Source organism: Drosophila busckii, chromosome X, assembly GCF_011750605.1.
Source record: "Drosophila busckii strain San Diego stock center, stock number 13000-0081.31 chromosome X, ASM1175060v1, whole genome shotgun sequence".
In the NCBI taxonomy this organism is placed as follows: Eukaryota; Metazoa; Arthropoda; class Insecta; order Diptera; family Drosophilidae; genus Drosophila; species Drosophila busckii.
This window is the reverse complement of record NC_046608.1, coordinates 4,629,311-4,651,236: the sequence shown is the minus strand read 5'-3', so window position 1 is coordinate 4,651,236 and position 21,926 is coordinate 4,629,311. Positions and strand designations below refer to the sequence as shown.

Sequence of the window (21,926 nt, the reverse complement as noted above, 5' to 3'; positions counted from 1 at the left end):
TTGTTGATTTGTTGGTGTTAATTTTTTTTTTGGTACAGATTTTAGACATAAAAATAGGCGCTAGTTGAAACCTTGGAGGGCAAACAGATACACTTACTTATGTTTTATCATATATATATATATATTGTTATGCTTACGTGTGTGTGTGTGTGTGTGTGTGTGTGATGAGTTGGTGATTGTGTGTGTATGTGTGCTTAAAGTTATTTTGATAACTTGCAACTTGCTAGTTCTAATAAAGTTTTACGCAGCGCTAGTTTTATCTAAAGGTGTTCCCTGCACGTTGAAATTAATTTCCAGACGCCTTGATTTGTTGTTGATTTTTAGTGTGGACATGTTTGTTTGTTTGTTGTCGGTTACCCTGTAACTGTAAATACGCTTAGTACTAAATTATTTGAAAGGGGGTACGGGGGGCAGCTTTAAGCTAACACATGATTGAAAGTTGTCAATTTTTCATACAAAAAAAAAACATAAACGAGGCACTTTCAGTTTACAAACATTGCTCTTCTTCTTCTTACATATAACTCGTTGGTGTTTCTATATATATTATAAACAAAACAAAAACGCATTTGAAATGAAATCACATATTGTGTGTATTTGGTACGCAAAAGAAATCATAGCTATACATAATTATATGTATATAGATTTTAATAGTAAATAAAATAGTTGCGTAAATCAAAAAAGCAATAAACATTAACAAAACTGGCTGCTGTTATTGATAATAAAAATTAAATTTAAATTTTTGTTTTGATAAGAGTTATAAAGTTTAAGTTATTGCATAATAGGATGAGGTCGTGGGCAACGCATTAAATTTCTGCTTGTGCTCTCGTTTTAACATGCTCGCTTTTTAAATAACAATTAATATAGTTTATAATTTTTAGCTATATGTACAATTGTTTATATGTGTGTGTGTGTGTGTGTGTGTGTGTACAAACGGCGCTGGCGATTGTCGTCTGCATTAAACAATTAGTTTAGTTTTTGTTGCTTCAAATATATAATTTCATGCTTAGCTTAGTTAATATTACAAAAAAAAAATATATCAAAAAAAAAAAAACAAAGAAAGGCATTTTTACATGTTATACATCTACTAAAAACATTTTGTTGTAAACAATTTAAAGCAAAACTGTTAGCTAACGTTTAACAACTGGCAATTAGTTTTTTGTGTATATTATTATTGTTATTATAATTAGCAAACATACACTTTGTATACAATTTAGTTCATTTCTTGTATATAATATACTATATAGATTTTTGTTTTTGCTAAAAGGTACTTGAAGTGTATAGGGCGTTGTTTTTTGTTTAATTGTTTGTGTTGTGTTGAAATAAAAATATAACAATTGCATTTTTTACAATATATATTTTTTTTTGTTGACAATTTGACTTATATAAAAATATGTTTAAGAAAGGAAACAAAAAACCAAAAAAAAAATATGTATAAACAATAAATGTTTGCAATAGTTGCAAAGCAAATGTTTTTTTTTTTTTTAACTACGTATATATGTAATAAGGCTTAAAGCTAAATTGTTGTTATTTGTTTGTTGTTGTTTTTTGCGCTTAGCTGCTAAAATAATGTTCTTTGATTTTTTTAACATTTAGTTGAGTGTGTGTAAACTACGATTGATTGGCCTGTGATTTTGGTTGATTTTGTTAGCACTTAATTTTAACATATATATAATATATATATTATAGTTAGCAGCTTGTATAACATTTTCTTTCTTTGTGTGTGTCGCTTTTAATTCATATTTCATTTTCGCTAAGGACTCAATCATAAGGCGCTAAATGTTCTGTTGCTTATTTTTCTTGTCTTAAAATATTTAAAATGTTTTCGTTTTGTATTGCCTGCGCGCCTGATGGTTTTCGCTTTTTATTTTACAATTTTCTTTTTGTTGTTTTCATATATAATAAATTGTTATAAACGACGCTGGAACAGTTGACTTTTTGTTTGTGTCTCACATTTGCTTATAAATAACAAAAAAAAAAATATATATATATATATAATAGTAATAGTTAATATGATTAATTAAATATAAACAGCGTGCCCAGAACTAGCACCAAAGGACATTTGTGTGTGTGTGTGTGTGTGTGTGTGTTTAGTTAGCTATATATTATATATTGTTGTCTGTTTCAATTTATAAAAATAATAATAATAATGTAAACTATAAATGGCCAACAATTAAAAGAAGTAGAGCAGCAATTATTAACAATTATGAATTGACTATGAAAATTGTAAACAAAGTAGCCATAATAGCAAAATAGTAAAAAGCATAACTATGACTAAATGCGTCGCATAGAAAGAGACAACAATATATGCCGATGTGTGTGTGTGTGTGCGAGAGGGAGCGAGTTTTGGGGGTAGTGTGTTGTGTTGGTGGTGGGGGGTTCTTTTCTTTTAACTAGTGAGCGCTAATTAGGACAGTTGAGCAGCTTAGCCTAGAAATATTACGAGGCTGCTGCTTCCATCCTTGCGCCATATTCACCGCATCCAAGCGGCTTTGCGCTTAATTTTGGCGCGTGTATTACGCAAAGCTTTCACCTTAATGTTGTTGCTCTTGTTGTTGTTAGCCAACAAATGTTGCTGCTGCTGCTGCTGCTGCTGCTGTTGCACGCTGCCAGCAACAACAGCTGCTGCTGCACCTGAGAGACAATTTAAACCATTTGCATATAATCCGGATGTGCCGACGCCGCCACTATAAAGTTCCTCATATAGCGCTGGCCGTCCACTTGCTGCTGCTGCTGCTGCCACATTGGCGGCAGCGCTGCTTAGCAGCGCTATCTTGCTGCCATAGCCATTGGTATAGACGCCACCATGTTGCAGTTGCCGCTGCTGCTCCTCATCCTGCATCAAGCTGCGGCTCGCTGCGCGCTTATGCGGCGATCCGTGGCTGCTGCCGCTGCTGCCATTGCTATGATAATGCGTCGTCGTCGTCGTCGAGCTGCTGCCGCATTCCACAATCGAGCTGCGCGACAGCGACAATAAAGCATCGACGCCATCCAAATGCCGCTGCTGATCCGCCAGCTCCTCGGGCGTTATGTTGTGACTGCAGCACACAAAGTACAAACAAAATGAAATGTTAAAACAAACAGTTATTTGCTTATAAGTACTCAGTATGCTTACTTCTCCTCACTGCTGTCATAAGCGGCATCCGAGCTGGCGCAGTTGCTATCAGCGCCGCCGCCGCCATGATGCTGCACAATCAGCTGCTGCGTTTGTGGCAAGCCCAAACCCAAGCCGTTGCCATTGCCATTGGTTAGCGGCGTTGAGGCGCCGCTGTCTGCATTGCTATTGCCCCCAGCGGAGTAGGTATGATCCTCGCTGGGCGAGCTTGTTATCACTGGTGCGCTGCAAGAGCAAGAAATAGCATTAAATTAAAATATTTTTATATGAAATTCATAAACTAAAGCTGCAAACTGCAGTTAAAGCTCTAGACAATGTTAATATGGTAACACATAAAAGCAGCTTAAGTTGGCTTAAATTATAATAAATCAATTGCAATTTAAATCAACTGTAGACTTGAATCTTTACTTAACGTTAGAGCAGCTGTTTGCTTATGTTAGAGTGAGATTAATAAAGTGTAAGTAAGTTAGATGAATGCAGTTAGTTTAACTGTAAACTTTAGCTTGATTATTGTTTGGCTGTATGTATGATATAACTATAGCTATATATGTATGTGTGTAATTTTTTATTTATATTGCCCACTACAGCTAAAAGTTTTCAGCTTTCAGTTCAGCTTTCAAATATCTGCATAGACTTAGAGCTCAACTCTTTACGACTAAAGTGCTGCTCTATTAATTTATAATTTATGCTTTAGGTTTAGTTTATTATTATTGTCATGTCTTTAATTTCAGCCTAAACATTTGAAAAGCGTTAAAACTATCAACTGCTGCATTTAAAATAATGCGTCAAAATATTTATTTCAGGCTTTATTTATATTTTTTATTTAATTCCTAAAACAATTTAATTGTTTTCCATCTCAATCTCAGTCTGTTGGCAAACTATCTTTATAAATTTAGTTATTAGTTATTTTCAATATTTTTAAAATTCTTGCTATGCATTTTATTCCAATATTTGTCTTTATTTAATTGCTTAAAATTGAATTAATTTAATTGCTTGCTCATTAGCAAAGCCTGCTAAGCAAATTATTCTAATAAATTTCAAAACCTGCTCGCATTTACTTTTATTTGACTTGAACATTTCAAAATTCTGTGCTTTTATTTGAATTTTTGTCTGTTTTTTAAGTTGCATATATTTTTTAATTTAATTTTTAGTTCTATTGCAGCAATAATTAAATTAATTTCAAATTATCTTTTATTAGTTATTTGATTGACTTCAAGATTTTTTAAAATTCTTGCGTTGCATTTGCATTTCATTTTAATATTTGTATTCTTTTAATTGTTTTAATGTTTTGTTCTGCTGTACAATTAATTAGGCAAAATATATTGCATTAATTGATTGATTGTTGACTGTGCTCAATATTTATTTAATTTGTAATTTAATTTAGCAAGCTATTGCAGCCTTAAGTTAATGTAGGCAAACTTTAATAAATTCTAGTGCTATTTGCTTTATTTTATTTTTTGAAACTTGCAGCTTACCCATTTTGAAAGTTTTCGCTAAAAGCTTTTGATCCGTGTTTTAAGACGAGCATTGCAGCTGCGGCATGAACATCGTCCATGCTGTCGGCGCCGCAGTCGCGGGCCAAGCACTCGAAGTTAAATGCGCCGACGACGCCGCCGCCATTGGTATTGCCATTAAGATTGCCATAAGTATATTTGTTGTTATTATTATTGCTAACATAATCCTCGCTATCGATATCATCGGCGCTAAGCTGCTGCTGCTGCTGCTGCTGATGATGATGCTCGTCGCTGATGTTTGAAAAGGTTTTCGATAGATTGGGAAACAGTTTGGGGTCGAAGCGATCGTGACTGCCAACGTGACTGTTGCTAACATTGACGCTGGGCGTGCTGGTGAGCTGAGCGGCAATGCCGTTGGTAACAGCGAGGCTGGCATTGCTCTTAATGGGCGTGGCTGGCGCTAGCACAACCGAAGTGTTGTTATCAAGGCTATCAAAGGAGGCGACGACGTGGCTGCTGCCGCTGTTGTTGTTGTTGCTGCTGCTGCTGTTGTTGCCGGCGCTGGGACTTTTGAGCACTGGACTAATCTTTTCCACTGCAGAGTTGGGAAAATAAGGCGAACGACTGAGCGCCTGCAGCAAATTCTGACGCTGCTGCGGCTCCACACGCCAAAGCGATCCTTTGCCCATGTTGGGCGCCTTTTCCACCTTGACAAAACTTTTGTTAAGCGACAAATTATGACGCACGCTGTTCTTCCAGCCATTGGGCGCTGTTTTGAAGTAAGGAAAATGCTGCACAATCCACGCATAAATCTCTTTAACCGGCAGCGCTTTCTCATTCGAGTCCTCAATGGCCATAAAGATCAAGCAACTGCAAAGCAAAACATTAATATGCATTTAATATTAATTAATTTAATGGCTACTTACCTAAAACTATATGGCGGCTTATTGTTTGTATGCACAAACGGATCGTATGGCACATTGTTGGGATGCTTTTGTTTCTGCGGCGTATTCGGATTGCTGCTGCTGTAGCCAGCCAGGCCGGCATTGATGCCCTTGCCCATAGTTTGATACACCGGCGTGCTGTGCATGCGCGTCCCAGTGGCGCTGCTCGAGGCTGTGGCGGCCACCACGGCCGTAACAATATCAAAGTCCTTTAGCTCCTCGTTCTCATAGCTGGCATAGCTATTCGCCGGACTGCGCAGATTGCCCAAGTTGTTGCTGCTGCTGCAAGCCGAACCGCTGCCATTCTGATTTGCTGTCGACGTCATTGGCTGCGGCGGTGGCGTCACTGGCAGCTGCAGCGCATTCGAGCGTGACTGTACCGCAGTGTAATAAACGCCGCCGCCGCCGGGCGGCAACAGCGCTCCAGCTCCAGCAGCAGCACCTGGTGGCGTCTCCGTTGGTGAGGCAATTCGTGCGGCGGGCTGTTGAGAGCTGTAGAATAAAGCAAACGAAAAGTTAGAGACACTTAATAAGGCGCGACCAAACAGCGGCACAGCCATTTTGCCAAAGAATTTGCATTTGACTTATATTTAGATTCGTGACTGAGTCTATATCGCTCCATATTGTTCGATTCCCACTGCAAACCACTTAGCTGACATTAAAAATTGAATAATTCGCTCAGTTCCGGTTTGGGCAGCCTTCGTTTAGCTCATAGACAAATGCGTGACCCAGTCAAAGTCGCAGCGAGCGACTCCCAAGTGCAATGACAGGTGGTAAAACTTTAACAAAAGTCATACGTGACGCACTTCAAAGTCTGGGCATCTAAATTGCAATTTGCATTAACTATTAAACATTTAATCAATTGTTCGCTCAGTGTGCGACTTTTCGAATAGTAAGCCAAACAATATTCTACTGATTTGCCTATTTAATTTCTTTTTGATAGTTTGACTTTTTTTATTTGCTTATTTTTTCGAATTCAGCACTCAATAACACAATAAGAACTATTCGAATTCGAATTTTAGCGTAAAAATTGTTGCTGTTGTTTGAAATTAATTGAATATGAACTAAGCTTTAAATTTATATTTAAATAATTGAGTGAAGTTAACTGTGCCGCTTTGATAAGATATAGAAACAATTCGAATTCGAATTCGAGCACAAGAATAACTGGCCATACTATATTAGAAGATATGTAATATGAACTAAGATCGAACTCGAAGTAAGATTGAAATTCATATTTAAAGTGAGTAGCGAAAATGACTGTTCGACTCAAATAAGAATAATTCGAATTCGAATTCGTTATCAATAATTGTTGGTAATGTTTGAAATTAGTCTAATATGAACTAAAATCTTGAAGTGAACTGTTTGAATTTAATAAAAGAAGATATAAGAACAATTCGAATTCAAACGAAACGATTTTTGGTAGAGTTTGAAATAAATTCAACGTGAACTAAAATCTGGAAGCAAGTTTGAATTTCATATTGAAGTTGCGACTTTAATAAGATATAAGAATACTTCGAATTCGAGCGAAATTGTTGATAATCTTTGAAATTAGTTTAATATGATCTAAGATCTCGAGATAAGCTTGCATTACATTTTTAAAATGACAAGTAATAAGATATAAGAATAATTCGAATTCGAATTCGTTGACAAAAATTGTTGGTAATGCTTGAAATTACTTTAATGTGCAATAAAATCTCGAAGTAGGGTTGAATTTCATATTTAAAACGAGTAGTGAAAATGACTGTTCGACTCAAATAAGGTAAAAGAATAATTCGAATTCGAACTCGTAGTAATGCTTGAAAATAGTTTAATATGAACTAAGATATCGAAGTAAGGTTGAATTTCATAGATAAAGAATTTTCTTCTATTCTTTGCGACTATTGGAACAGTCTTGTCAAACTTTTTCGACAGCTTTCGACTTTTTCGACTTTGACTCTCCATGTGCTATGTATGGCAAATCGTTAGCGAACTTACATAACATGTGGTGTGCTAACAAAAGCATAGTCTGGCTTTAAGCTGCTAGTGCTAACAATTGTTGTTGTTGCTGCCGTCTGTTGTTCGCTGGCATTGTTGTTGTTGTTGTAGCTGCTGCTGCTGCTGGTGATGTTGTTGCTGCTTATGGCATTGCCGCTGCTGCTGCTGATGACTGCATAGTTGAGCGCATCGTAGGCATTGTTAAAGCTCGTTTTGCGCTTTGGACTGCTGCCGCCATTGACGGCTGCTGTCGAGGATCCAGAGACGGACACCGAACCAGCGCCGGATGTCGAGCTAAGCGTTGAATTATTTGAGGAGGCGGGCGAGCTGACCACAGTTATTGTTGAAGCAACGACATGGCTATTGCAAATGTTGTTGTTGTTGTTGTGCTCCACATTCATTTTCTCGCGTAAATATTTCTTATGCGGATGATGTGTGGTGCTTGTTGTATTGCCAGTGGTTGCTTTATAGACAACTGATGTTGTTGCTGCACTCTGGCCATTGCTGCTAACAAAGATTTGTTGCTGCTGCTGCTGCTGTTGCTGCTTGACGATTGCTGCTGTTGCTGGTGTTGTTGCTGTGATTGTTGCTGCTGTTGTGGCGGGCAGAAAAGTGTTGCCGGCGCGTGCAAAATACGCAGTGGCTGCTGTGCCCGCTGTGGTGGTTACCTTGGTGGCTGATTTATATTCAACCACCGTGGTGGTGCCACTGGGTCCTTTATGCACCGTTGTTGTGCTATAAACGGCGGGGGACTGACGCTCCTCATTGGCGGCGCTGCCATTGCTGCTGGGCAGACCCTCAATAATGTCGCTAACTAAGCAAATGTTGCTGTTGCTGCTGCTGCCAGCGCTTGTGGTTGCTGCTGCTGCTGCTGTTGTGTTGGTTGCTGTGGTTGCCGGCGTTGCTGCCTTGAGCGAGACAATTGCTGCGCGTTTCTGTTGCGGCGTTGTGGCTGCTGTTGTTGTTGTCACAATGCCTTTGATAAGATTGCTGTCGCTTAGCCAAGCCAACGGACGCAGCTCGCCATCATCACCCGCACCAGCAACAGCTCCCGTGACTGCTGCTGTTGCCACCAGCGCATCGGCTGTACTCAACTCCAGCGGTTCGGTGGCAACCAGCACAATGTTGCCGCCGCCACCACCACCGCCACCAGCAGTCGAGCTGTTGCCATTGGAGCTGCCATTCTGAGCGCTGCTCTCATAAGCTGTAAAGCTCTGCCCATTGGTCTGCAGCAAGACGTACTTCGAGCCCGCGTTCATGTGGCCGTGTCCGTTAACTGTGCTGGGAGTTGTTGCTACTGTTGGTGCTGTCGCTGTGGTTGCCACGCTGCGATAGCCGTGTGCGGCAGCTGCTGCGGCTGCCACAACGGCTGCTGTTGTTGCTGCTGCTGCTGCTGTCTGCAATTGACCACGGAATTGATTCAGATCGTGTGTTGTCAGCAATTGTGTGGGATTATCTGTGGACATGCTGCAATGACAAGATTGAAAAGAATATTTAGTTTAAATGTTTAATGCATTTTGTTGTTGTATTAATAGCTAAGCAATACTAGAAATTGCTGACGAAAACAGTCGGACGCAGCCGACAGTGCAATACCATGTACAAAGCTTAAATGAACACAACAAAATTTAAAAAAAATATATAAAAATAAAATTATATGAAAATAAATACAAATTTATTAAAATATACAAAAAAAAAACAGAAATAAAAATATATTGAAAATATAAAAAAAAAATTATATGCATGTTTAGCATAGAATAAATAATAAAACAAATTATTAAAAATATAAAAGCGCATTATACTCGTAAAATATATAACAAAAATAAATGTGTTTGTTTGGAGTAAAGCGCAAAAATAACAAACAAAAACCAATATAATATTTAAATAATAAAATCAAATTATTCTGTTCTGCCTGAGTGGGTCAGACTGTCAGACTGACGCTCAAACCTGCTCAAGAATAAATTAATTAATTTATTTTACGTTACGCAGCAGTGACAAACTAAAAGACAATTTACACGATTTTTATTTGATGTCTGAAGGTCTGTTGAGAACACAAAAGTTTTTGTTTTTGTTATTGTTGTTATTGGTAAATTGGCGTCCTTGAATTAAAATTTTATTGCATACTTAAATGGGTTGCCACCCAACCAACAAAACATTTTTTTAGAACATTTTTTGCGGCTACATTTGAATTTTTATTTAACTTTAAATACTGTACGTAGTTTTTTACGCAATCAACACACGCCTGGGCAGCCATTTTTTTTAAATACTTTTTTTTGTTCGATTTTCAAGCAGACGTATTTTTTTTATTGCTTCTTAATTTACGCGTGTGTAGTTTTTGCTGTTGTTTTTTTTTTTTATTGCGCGCTGAGTGCGAGAAGCTTGCGCTCACCTGCTGCTGTTGCTCATGTTGCTGTTGCTGCTTTTGTTGCTATTGTTGTTGCATAGTTTTAGCCAGAGCGCTCGCTCTTTAGTTTTTAAATGTGTGAAATTTACAGTTGGGATTATCTTATCAGCATTATTGCTGCTGTATGTGTGTGGCGAAGGCCTTCGACTTAGTTGCTAATGCTTGAGTATCAAAATCAATGCAACTACAACTACAACAGCAGCAATAAAAATACAAAAAAAAAATTAAAACACACACATGCATAACAAGCGCATTATTATTTATTGATTTTCATTTACTTTGACAGCAACAACAAAATGAAAAACTCAACGAGCGTCGCGCCGCGCCACAACAAAAAGAAGAACAATAACAAAACACAAACTAAACGAATTGTTAAACAAAAGCGTACGCTCTCAAACTTGTATTTCTCTATATATGGCTGTATGTGTGTGTCTCAGTGTGTGTGTGTTGACAGTCACGCACAAATATATTAGGCACACTCTCAAAAGCATTTTGCTTGCGACGCAATTTTGAAAGTTTTTTGTTCTGTTTTACTTTTTTTGTTTTTTGCGCGTTGTCTTGGTAACTTTTTATAAACAAAAAAAAAAAACGTATGCACACATACATAAACAAATACAGGCAGCGCGCGTCTTGCGAGCAACAGTGTGAGTGAGAGCGCAAGAAAGAGAGAGCGCAAGGTAGGGTGAAGAGAGCGTGGCTAAGCATTCGCTGGCTTCAGCGTCAGGGGCAAACGACAACGTGGTTTTTGTTATGCTTTAAGCATTTGTTGCTCTCTTTTAATGCCATGTTTGCCATTATTCAAATTACGATATATATGAGTACATATGCATGAGTATGTAATGTATTTAATAAATTTTAATATTAACTAGACTAGACTAATTATGTTTTAATTTGCAGCTAACTAACAAAAAAAAATTACTTGCATTTAATTTACTAGCTCGAACTACAACTAGTGCCAATTAGCGAGACGCTGCTGTACTTTTTGTTATGCTATTTCATCATTATACAAACGTCAGCGCACAAGTGTAAATATTTGCAATTAGCATATAGACAGCTCAACATTTATTTACTTTAAAACAATTACTTAAATAAAGTCTAGCTAGCGCTGCTTTTTGGGCAGTTTAAAGTTTAAAAATAATTTGATCAGCAGCAAGCAGCAGCAGCAGCTGTTTTGTTATTGTTTTTTCGCTTTGTTTGCGCGTTCACAAATGCAATTTGACGCTCATGCGCGCTCTTGCGCTCTCTTTTACGCTCTTTTAAAGCTTTTGCTTGTTTATCTAAAATTTGCTGAAGCTTTAAGCGTAGTTTGAAAGAGAGAGCGCGCGTTCGTGTGTTGTTTATTAAGCCGTTTGTATTTTATTTTTGCAGTTGTATGTGCAGCAGTCTCGACGCTACGCGTTCGCTCTCTCTCTGCTGCCTTCACTTCCCTTTGCACCTTTCACCAAGCAATGGGCATAAGATTAGCCAGCAGGCGGGCAGGCCAACTGACTCGTCAGTGTGTGGCTCGACTCTCGTTCTAGAAACGTCAACGCTGACGCGACGTTGACGTTGGCGTTGTCCACTCTGTCGCTGCCGCTGCTGCTGCTGCGTTGACCTATGGACCTTTCAGAATGTGGCGCCGAGACATTAGACACGAGACTCGCTATTGCAGCTTTCTCCATTGCATTGTTGTTGCTATTTTGCTATTTTGAGTATCAGCTGGGTGGGTTGGTGGGTGGTTGGCTGGTTGCAATTAAAAATGGGCAACTGCTGCTGCTGCTGCTGGCTGAACTGTACCTAAGTTAAAAACGCGCGCCATATTTACTGTAGATGAATCATCTACATAGGCAAGAAGCAAAAGCAAAGAGCAGAGCAGCGTGTTAATCGCTTCAACAACAACAACAACAGCAACAATATCAACAACGACTACACTACAACACTTATTTTTCATTGTTTGCTTGCTTGCGTTGTTGTTGTTGTGAAAATTGTAACAAGGGAAATATGTTAAATGAGCTGCTTCCTTATTTAATATAAAATAATATGTAAATAGCGTCATTTGTTTGTCTCTTTCGACTGTCTGTGTGTGTGTGTGAAGATGAAAGGGGAGGGCGTCAGAATTATTGAAAGTTTTGTCACACAGACAGACAGAAGCGAGTTCAACACTTCATAAGCAGCAGCAGCACTCTTTACATAAATAATAACAAAAACATTTTGTAGCGCGAGCGCCGCCGCGATAGCAAGAGAAACAACAAAACTCGCTAAGCTTTGTATATTTCCGGCAGTCAACAACAACAGCTGGCCACAAGCATTTTTTGAGAGCTTTCTTTCGCTCTCGCTCTCGCGCTCTTGCGCTCTCTTTGCTTAAGAGCCATAAGCTCTTAGCTCAAATCAGTTAAGCTGCGTGCCTTGTGAAATATAAACAATTGCTTAAATGCGCTAAATAATCATTTAAGCATGCTTATTAATATTAAATTATTTTTTTAATACTTAATATAATTTAATATTTAAAATTTACGCTGCATAATTTACATTCACGCTGCTTTATATACAACTATATATTTATATATATGCACATAAGTTTTGCATATATTTTTAAGAATTTTCTCGAGCTTCCCAACAACAAAAGGCAGCAGCGAAGCAAACTGACAGCCACGACAAACACGCGGCGTATACGTAACCCCATATATATATATATATATTTATATATGTATGTGTACGTTTATAGCGCTAGCTATATATGTATGTGTTTGCATGTGTGTGTGTTCTGCGATGCTTTTTTAAAATGGAAGACAGTTTTGCATTACGTATACGCAAACGAAAAACGACAAAGAAAATGAAAATTGATAAGGCATTAAAAAAATAAAAAAGGCAAAAGCGTAGGGAGCAACAGTTAATTGCAAATATTTGAAAGAATAAACAACAAAAATGCGCAAATGTCTCAATAAAAAGTACAATAACAACAGCAATAATAGAATGTATGACAACAACAAAGCGTAAAAGAACGCTAAATGTGCGAGCGAGAGCGCAATAGCGAGCGAACGACAAGGCCGACGCAAAGTATTTGTGTCTGTGTCTGTGTCTATGTCTGTGTGTGCGTACGCGTGTATGTTTGTGTGTTTAATTATTAGTTTTATTTTTAACAAACGCCTATAAACAAAAATGCATAAATGTTTTATTTATATTGAGTTTAAACTAAAAACAAGTGCGCTATTCGCCTCTAGCGCGCGCTCTCAGCCCAAAGCTTTCACTCACACACATAGAGACATAGACATAGACACAGAGGCATAAACACACACGCGCTTTTTGCTAACTTAACGTGGTTTTTATTTCTCTCCGCATATATTTTTTAACTTGGCGACAACTTTTATGCGCCTTTCTGTTATTTGTTTAGCAAAAAGCTGCAAAAAAAAAAATTTATATTGCACGCAAAAACAAACAATTGAAAATTGTTATTGTTATTGTTGTTATTATTATTATTATTATTATTATTATTATGCACATACCTCTCTTTGCACTAATGTAATGCGAACTGTTTTCCAAGCATTTGAGCACACTGAGAACAACAAAACGAGAAAAAAAACGATTTTTTTTTAAACGAGTATTTTTATAATTTGTTCGACTTGGTGTGTTTTTTATTTGTTTATTTAGATTTTCGATTTCGGTGGCACCGCCGCCGGAGCTGATTTTATTAGTTCGAACTGTTAAGCACGCGAGCAGGCAAACGAATGAAACAGCAGCGCAAATGAGATGCCGACAACGACCCAACACACCAGCATAAAAAGAGCGTAAGCTAGTGAAGCGAGAGAGCGAGAGTGAGTGACACGTAAGCTTTCAATGTGTGGGAGAGCCGGCATATAACCTAAGCAAAGGCAAACGAAGCCGACGAGTCGTAAACAAAGTTAGACACAAAGAGAGAGAGAGAGAGAGCGCGAGCGAGCGAGCGAGTGAGAGCGTTGCGATGTATGACATTGCCATTTATTGTAAACTGAGCGAAACAAAACTTAATAGGCAGCCCCACAACAGTAAATAACTCCAAAGGACAACAACAACAAAAAGAAGAAGCAGCAGCAGCAGAGAAAGAAAATAACAATGCAGACACAACAAACAGCTGTTTACCTTAGGCGCAGAGGCTAAAGAGAGAGCGCTGCGTATGTTTGTTTATGTTGTTGTTGTTGTAGCTCATTAGGAAATTGTTTATAAATACTTAAATGCGTATTAAAAAGTATTTGGAAACGTTGCGTTGACACGTGCGCTGCTGCTTCAAGCTGAAAAAATACATTTTCGCTGGCGTTGGCAGCGACGTCGCGTCCAACGCAGCAGCAGCCGCACACACAGCAGGAAATACAAGAAGCCAAAAAAAGCAGCAGCAGCAGCAACAAGCAGCAATAGCCAAAAGCTTCAGCGTCAACGTCGCTGTCAAATGCAGCGCGAGTTTTAGTTGTTGTATTAGCATATTTAATTTTAGCCGAGCGGAAAGGAAAATTGAAATAATACATTTTGTTGTTGTTGTTTTCAGCGCGTCGTCTCTTTTGTTAAAAATAAATTATACATGAATTTTCTATACGCACTCAACATACAACACAAAGCGTCGCGCATAAGCCTAAGAGAGTGACCAAGCAAAGCAGCAGAGATAGTAAGAGAAAGAGAGCGAGTGAGAGTGAGTGTGCAAGTAAACTTTACCCGGCTTTCAAATGCGAGCCACTGGGCAAGGTGCATGGCGAGAGGGAGGGGCGAGACGCAGACAAATGCAGCGCCGCAACTAAAATAAGCGCATCAAACAAAAGTCTGAACTAAAAATAAGCACAGCACACAATATTCTGCTTCTTCTTCTTTGCTTTGCTTTTAATGAGAGAGCACACACACACACACTTTAAGCAAACGCTAGAGCTCTGTTGCCAGGCGGGTGAAAGAGCAAGCGTAAAAAAGAGAGCAAAAGCAAGGCAGGCCACCTTTACAACTCACTTTGAGTGACAGTTCTTGGGCAATTTCAATTTCAATTGATTTCGTGCATTTTACAATAGTATGTGTGTGTGTGTGTGTGTGTCTACACTTTTATTTTGGCCAAGCAATTGCCACAAGCACACAGCAACAAGAAATTGGGTCAACACAAAATGTATTTGTATATACCCATATGCATTACTAAATATAGCCAAAAGGTGTTTGCCTTTTAACGGCAACATTGATAAGCATTGATATATATAAAATACATATGTACATATGTATGCACTACATAAATAAACTCTTTTGTTACGAAAAGATGGAAAAATTTTAAAGTCTTGTTGATCATCGAACCGGCAACGCCAACGGCGCTGCTGACGTCCTTTTCTCTTACGTGCACAAGCAGAGCAGACAACAACAGTTAGCTAAGCAAAGCGCACACATACACCACACAAAAATGTCAGTAGCTGCAGAACCAAACTGTTGTAATTTTTAAATGCTTTATTTGCTAACAAGCAAATAAAATTGTTTTGCATAAATACTAAATTTATTTCTTTTCATTCAGTCAAGGTATTTTAGCAATAACGCTAATGACTAAAATATTTTTACAACGCCTGTTACACATATCGTGCTTCAACTTTTATTACAGATTTTGGTTTACATTTGTTTGAAAACACACATTCTGTTTGTTTTGTCTATGCCCTTCAATCTATCAATTGACACACACAATGCAATATCTAGGCAAACGATACAAACACACACAGACACACACACACAGACACACAAAGAGCACGATAATCGTTTTCAGCTAATTAGCACATTTAAAATGTTCACATACTATACCAAACTGAACTACTTCATACGTTTATATGTATCAGTAGTATGTTTGTTGAGCACTTGGATAAATATGCATAGAGATTAACCACATTGTAGTTGATGACATAGTACAACCGGCGTTTACTAGTACGGACAAGCAGCATCCCAGCCCCATTATGCATGAAATTAGTTGAATTCAAATGCGGAAAAAAACGTAAGTGATCTGCATATCAAATAAAGTTCGTAGTATGTGTGTATTTTAATTCACGTGATAAGCTTTAGTAAATATGCGTAACTATTTATGGTCGAACCGATTTGGCCCAGCAACAGCAGCTAACGTTTATAATAGCAGCGAATTTAAATCAATTTTACATAAGCATAACTTTAATGCGCTGCGCGGCGAGCACACTGACATTTTTGTCGCCTGCACTGCACTGCAGCTTGAATGATTTGGATTTGGCTTTGACTTGTCGTGCACTCTCTTTTTATTTTATTTTTTTTTTGCTGCTGCTAAGTTTATTTGTGGCTCTGGGCTCTGCTACGTTGTATAAGAACAAATATATGATTGTTGTTGTTGTTGTTTTATTGTTTCCAAGTGCCATTGCATACGTAAAGAAGTCATAGCTAATATATTTTCATTATTATTTTTTTTTTATATAATCAACAAACGGCGCGAGCCACATGCGGCGACGACGACGGCTTCTGTCTCTGTCATTTGCCTCCGCCCCCTACCCACTCGACTCGCCGCACGCCCCTGCTCTGACGTCTGTACGCTCTAACCAACACAACAACTACTACACTCTTGCCAAGGTTCTCAAAAAAAGCACAGAGCCAACTATAACTACAGCACACACACACACATGGCAGACGAACGGACGAACGAGAGGAGCCACGCATGGGGGGCGAGAGGTGCAAAGCGTCAACAAAAATACGCAAGAGCATACAAAACGGTAAAGAGAGTAGAATGAGTAGAGACGTTACGTTACGTTAGGTGCTCGGGTGGGTGGTGCTCTCACTCTCTTTGACGTATTTTTAATGCGACGTCATTACAAAAATGTGCTCTATAGTCAGTCAGTCAGTCATAATTATGAACACACACACACACACACGCTAGAATAACTTATACTATAATGTTCTCAATTGGTTTTTAATGGGTTTTGATATCTATTGCATGCATGCGTGGTTGAAAAACTTTCAATTGATTTTTAAGTCGAAAAAGTGACACGCACATGTATGTATAATAGTTTTTATTCAAAGTTGCATAAACACTTTGTCAAACTTTCGCACTCGCTCTCTCGCTCTTCGGCCCGCTCTTTGTTGTTGCTGCTAATTGCTTAAAGTAATCGGTTAGCTTTAGCGTCGTCGATCAGCAAGCACGAGCTTGCACGATCCCCAGACAATGACGAGGTCGTCGTCGTCGCTCACGACCGACCGACGGCTTTATCACAAAATAAAAATCAAATGCTGCGAGTCACAACAATTGTATATGCACGCTAACCTCTCTCTCTCTCACTCTCTCTCTCTTTCATACTTCGATGCTAACAACAATTTGCACAGCAAAACAATAACAACAACAATATAAACTAGCGCCGTTGCCATAGGACGCCAACGCAGACGCAGAGATGCTGTCAAGCTGACGCTGACGTCGCGATGCGCTGCGCTGAGTTTTTCATGCTGACGCAGATGTAAATTGAGCGAGAGCGAGCTTAAGTTTACAAAACATAAGTAGCATATACGACATGTGACGTCACAAATATGCTCAGACATACGTCACAAGAGCACAAAGACACATTTTTTTAAACCATGTGCTTTTCTCGTGTGTTTCAACTGGTAAATACGTTTTTAGTTTACGATATTTTATTGGTTGTGCGCAGCAAATAAATTCACACACAGATACACACTCATACACACACACTCGTTAATCGCCACTGTTGCCATATATACATATTGCGTATGCGGGCACACCTATCACTACCCCCAAATTGGACGGCACTGTCAACAATTCAAGACGATCGCAACTGCGCTGCTGCTGGCTTTCAATTTCAATTGTTGCTTATTGCCTAGAAGCTGCTGCTGCGGGCCAATGCAGCGGGGGGGCGTCGCGTCGCGACAGCAGCAGCAGCAACAACAACAGCCCGGGGGTCGCGTTGACGTTACTGCCCGCAGTCTGCTGATACAGCGCTGCTGTTGTTGACGCGACACACACACACACACATACACACGCAGAAAATATGCACTGCACACTTTTGTTTGTTGTTGTTGTTTTTGGCTTACAACAAAAAAAAATACATACATGTGTATACAAAAAAAAATATATACAAAAAATTTTCTTATTTGTTTTGTTTTTACTTTTTGCACTCACATTTGTTGTTGTTGATGTCAGCGTCTGCCAGTTTCGCTGCTGCTGCGGCGTCGGCACGCACTTTACGTTACGTTCCGCTCTCTCTTTCTTGCTCTTGCTCTTTCCTTCGTACAGCGCTCTTGCTGTAGTTTGCGCTCTTCCTTGAAGCTTTTTGTTGTGGGCGGCACTTGCAAACCTTTGTATTTAGCGTATTATTTGTTTTATGTTCTTCTTCTTCTAGTTGTTTTTGTTTTTTAAACGTTAGATATCGACTAATTAATTAACACAGCACGCGAACGAGCCACAAAACAGACAACAACGATTTTATGTGGCGAATGCCAAAATGACAGGCAACAATAACTACGCAAAAAATAGTTTAAGCTGTTTGTGTTTGTTTCGTTGACGCATTATCTTAAATCAAAGTCATCAGAATTTACCAAGTTGCTTATTATTTTGTTGTTACTTGAGTTCTTTTTTGTTGATATAAGTCGAAGTTCACTGCCGGCACGTCCGTTGCGCTGAAAGGCACAATGCAAAATGAAATGAGACGCTAGCGTAAGCGAACGTAACGAAACGAATACGAGCGCGCGCTGCGATAAAACGAAACGAAAGGCAGAGCACTGGCAGCAGAGCAGCGGTAACCGCGGCATTGTCGCCCACGATTAACAGTGGAGCAAGACGCCTAAAACATATGCAAACACACCAATGTATAATAGAGATTTCACTTTGTGGTTTAATTTATTGTTTAGCACACTGTTTGTAAGAGTTGCATTTTTGACATTTGATTAGCAGCTTTCCAATACTGTACCACTGTGCCATTGAGAGCACTGCTGTAAGTCACTGTTAATGTTTGTTGTTGTTGTTATTCTTGTTGCTGCATGTCAAAACATACATACATATGTATGTATGTATGAATATATAATGAAGCTCTTTTCGCGGCATTGCCAGCTTGGCCAAACGCAAAATCATATTTTAAGTAATTCATTTGTTTAAATAATAGATGTACATACAAACGATAGTAAATGTGCTTTTATTGCAAGCGTACCCAGTACATACATATACACACTTTAATATAACAACAAATAAGTTGTTTATGTGATTTTTATACATATACACGCACACACACATGTAAAGCCGTTTGACTGTGTGCGTGAGAGAGAGAGTGAGCGTGAGAGAGAGTTCAGTTTGAAGAGCGTACAAAGCGCGTGGCAAACACATGGTTTTTGTTTTTGGCAAACGTGTAGACGAAGAAGCAGCTACAGCAGCATGGATCGCTTACAGTTAGTTCAAGTGTGAATGTGTGTACTTTGCACAGTGGTGCGAAATGCTTTCAAATGCAAAATTAAATGTTTATTGAAATTGAATAATAACAATGGCAGGCATTAGAAAGTAGGAAAATATAAAATCAAATTGGCATTATGCATATTTATCAATTTTTATAGACCGACAAAAACTAGAGTAGTCACCTTTCTAAATGTCATCATAGAAGGCATTGACATTCACAGTAAACGCAAAGCACATTGATTTAATGAGTTGAAATTAAATTAATTACAATTTTTTGTATTGTTATTGTGCTATATGGAAATTCAGTAAGCATTTTACAATAATTATTGTTAAGATATACTTGCACACATTTGAGAAGATACACTGTATTTATATGTTTTTTATATTGTATGTTTGCTTTTATTGATATTAACACTTTATATTGTTTGTATGCATTTAAAATTATTTCAAGTTCTCACTTTTCAGCTGAAATTTTGGGCGTAATATCAGTATGTACATATATGTACATATATATATGTACATATATATGTAAACACTTGTTTAGTATATAACTTAAAAAAAAAAGTGCGCCATGCATATTATTTGTGCAGCGAGTGTGTATGTGCACACACACCATGTGTCACACGCTGAGATAACGCAAGAGAGAGAGAGAGTGTGAGCGAGCAACCGATAGAGAGAGAGAATCAGAGCAGCAGTACACAAACACAACCGCAATATTAGCCTGCGTTTGCGTTTGACGCTAAATTTGTGTTTACCCCGCAACCCGCCCGCAAATAACAAAAACATAGCGTCGTCGTCAACAAAAAAAAATCGACCACGCTATCTCGCTCATTCTCCCACATACATTGAGTGGTAGAAAGAGCGACAATCGCAACTCGCGCATACAATGTATCGGCATTTAATTGATTTAAGGTACATACTTACATACATACATACATACATATGTATGTATTAATGTATGTATGTATGTATATGCTGAGCGAAACTTATTTATGCGCCCTTTTTTGCTTAGCTTTAAATATGCATAAGCATAATAATTTTTGTATCTGCTTTTTAAGAGAATCAGCACACTGTCCTTTGTAAAGAGATACACTACTACCGTTATTGTTGTTGCGCTGCGTGTGTGTTGCGATCTAGTTTTGATCACGCACACACACACGCACGCATACAGTTACATTTGGAGTGAAGCAGTTAAGCTATGAGTGAAGGGGGGTGGGCGACGCTGGCAGAGCAACACTTGTTCCACGTCGCGCTATTAATGAAAATGAATTGTAATGCGAACGTGTTAATTAGAATGAGATGGAGCTAGGCACAGTGTGCAGCTCATCCTCTTTGCTCGTGTGTTTGTGTGTGACGATGTAAAAACAAACAAAACTAACCAAGTAAATAAATATGTTTATACGTAAGTAAGTATGTATGTGTGTACATAAATAGAGAACAAATAGTAGAGAAATAGTAGATGGCAGTGGAGACAACAAAAAAGTTGAAGAAAGTTGACAACAATAATAAAAACAGCCAAGAGCTTCTTATCACTTGTCACTCAATTATACAAATTTTTATGATTTTGCCATTGCCTTTTTTCGTACTGCAAGTGGATTTCTTATATGTATGTATATGTATGTGTGTGTATGTAAATACATGTGTAGATATGTTTGCATGTATGTGTGTACATATAGCCTTGCTCACGTAATTGAATCGTTGCTGGCGTCGAGCGGCTTTTACTCTAATTGGAATTGTTGTCTGCGTCTGCTCGTTTTCCGGCCGGTTTTGGCCAAAGAGAATTTCTGTTTTTTTCAACGTGGCTGGCCAAAAATACTACAAACACACATACTAACACACATGCAAAGGCATTTAAACATGCAAGCATACTACACTAAATAGAACAAATGAAGCAGGCAGAGCAACCAAAGCTGTCAGCGTCAACGTCAGCGTCAGCGTCAATGTGTGTGTGTGTGTGTGGTTGGGGACACAACAACTACGCGATGTCGAACCGCGCTGCTGAGAGCGATAGCAACTGCATGTACAATATAAAGAAGCAGAAAAACTAACAAACAAAAATATATGGGACAAAACTGAGCGCAATAGAGAAAGAGCGCCTAGAAAAAGAGCGCACGCAAATTAGCCTGATAAGAGTGCTCGTCGCCTCGGGTAAAACAAAATAAAAAAATGTTTACACACAGCTTAAGACGCTACTGTCGCCATGCGGTTTACATTAAGTTCTGATGAATATTCATACATCAATACATACAAGCGTACATACATACATACATACGTGCTATGTAAGTTTGTTTTATTTTATACTGCGTTATACAACTAAAAGTCCAATAAGTGAAATTGCTTGATTGGGAATTGCAATGTGTAGGAATTTCAAGAGCGGCGAGAGCACAAAACAAAACAAAAAAACCAGTTAGAACGTGCAACTTGCGAGCAGCAGAGAGTAAACAAAAACAAAAACAGTTAAACAGGTGCAAAAAAGCATAACAACAATTGGGGACAGTGTGAGAGAGCGAGTATGCGAGCGAGAGAGCGCGCGCGGTAGCCCAAAAGCTTAAAATGACGCACACAAACAAATAAAGAGCGCGCACGCTAAGCTTGCACAGTGTGTCCAGTGTTAGCTGAAAATTGTTACGCTGCGACACCAACACGTGATGCAAAAACATAATCAAACATCAAGTAAATAGAA

The 21,926-nt window shown here is 38.5% G+C and overlaps 1 protein-coding gene across 2 annotated transcripts; it reads right to left on the bottom strand.

Annotated features, from left to right (window-relative positions):
- Positions 1 to 2,085: 2,085 nt before the first annotated feature.
- LOC108606844 (mucin-19) lies at positions 2,086 to 18,460 on the bottom strand. Of its 2 annotated transcripts, none has more exons than XM_017997338.2 (6): positions 17,981 to 18,460; positions 7,485 to 8,951; positions 5,493 to 6,002; positions 4,588 to 5,436; positions 3,113 to 3,337; positions 2,086 to 3,035 (listed from the first exon to the last, which is right to left on the bottom strand). In XM_017997338.2, the coding sequence occupies exons 2-6, from the start codon at positions 8,948 to 8,950 to the stop codon at positions 2,471 to 2,473; spliced, it is 3,615 nt and encodes a 1,204-aa protein (XP_017852827.2). In that variant the 5' UTR covers position 8,951; positions 17,981 to 18,460; the 3' UTR covers positions 2,086 to 2,470. The 2 variants fall into 2 exon arrangements, with proteins under 2 accessions (XP_017852827.2, XP_017852826.2); XM_017997337.2 differs by lacking the exon at positions 17,981 to 18,460 and adding an exon at positions 13,368 to 13,475.
- Positions 18,461 to 21,926: the final 3,466 nt, after the last annotated feature.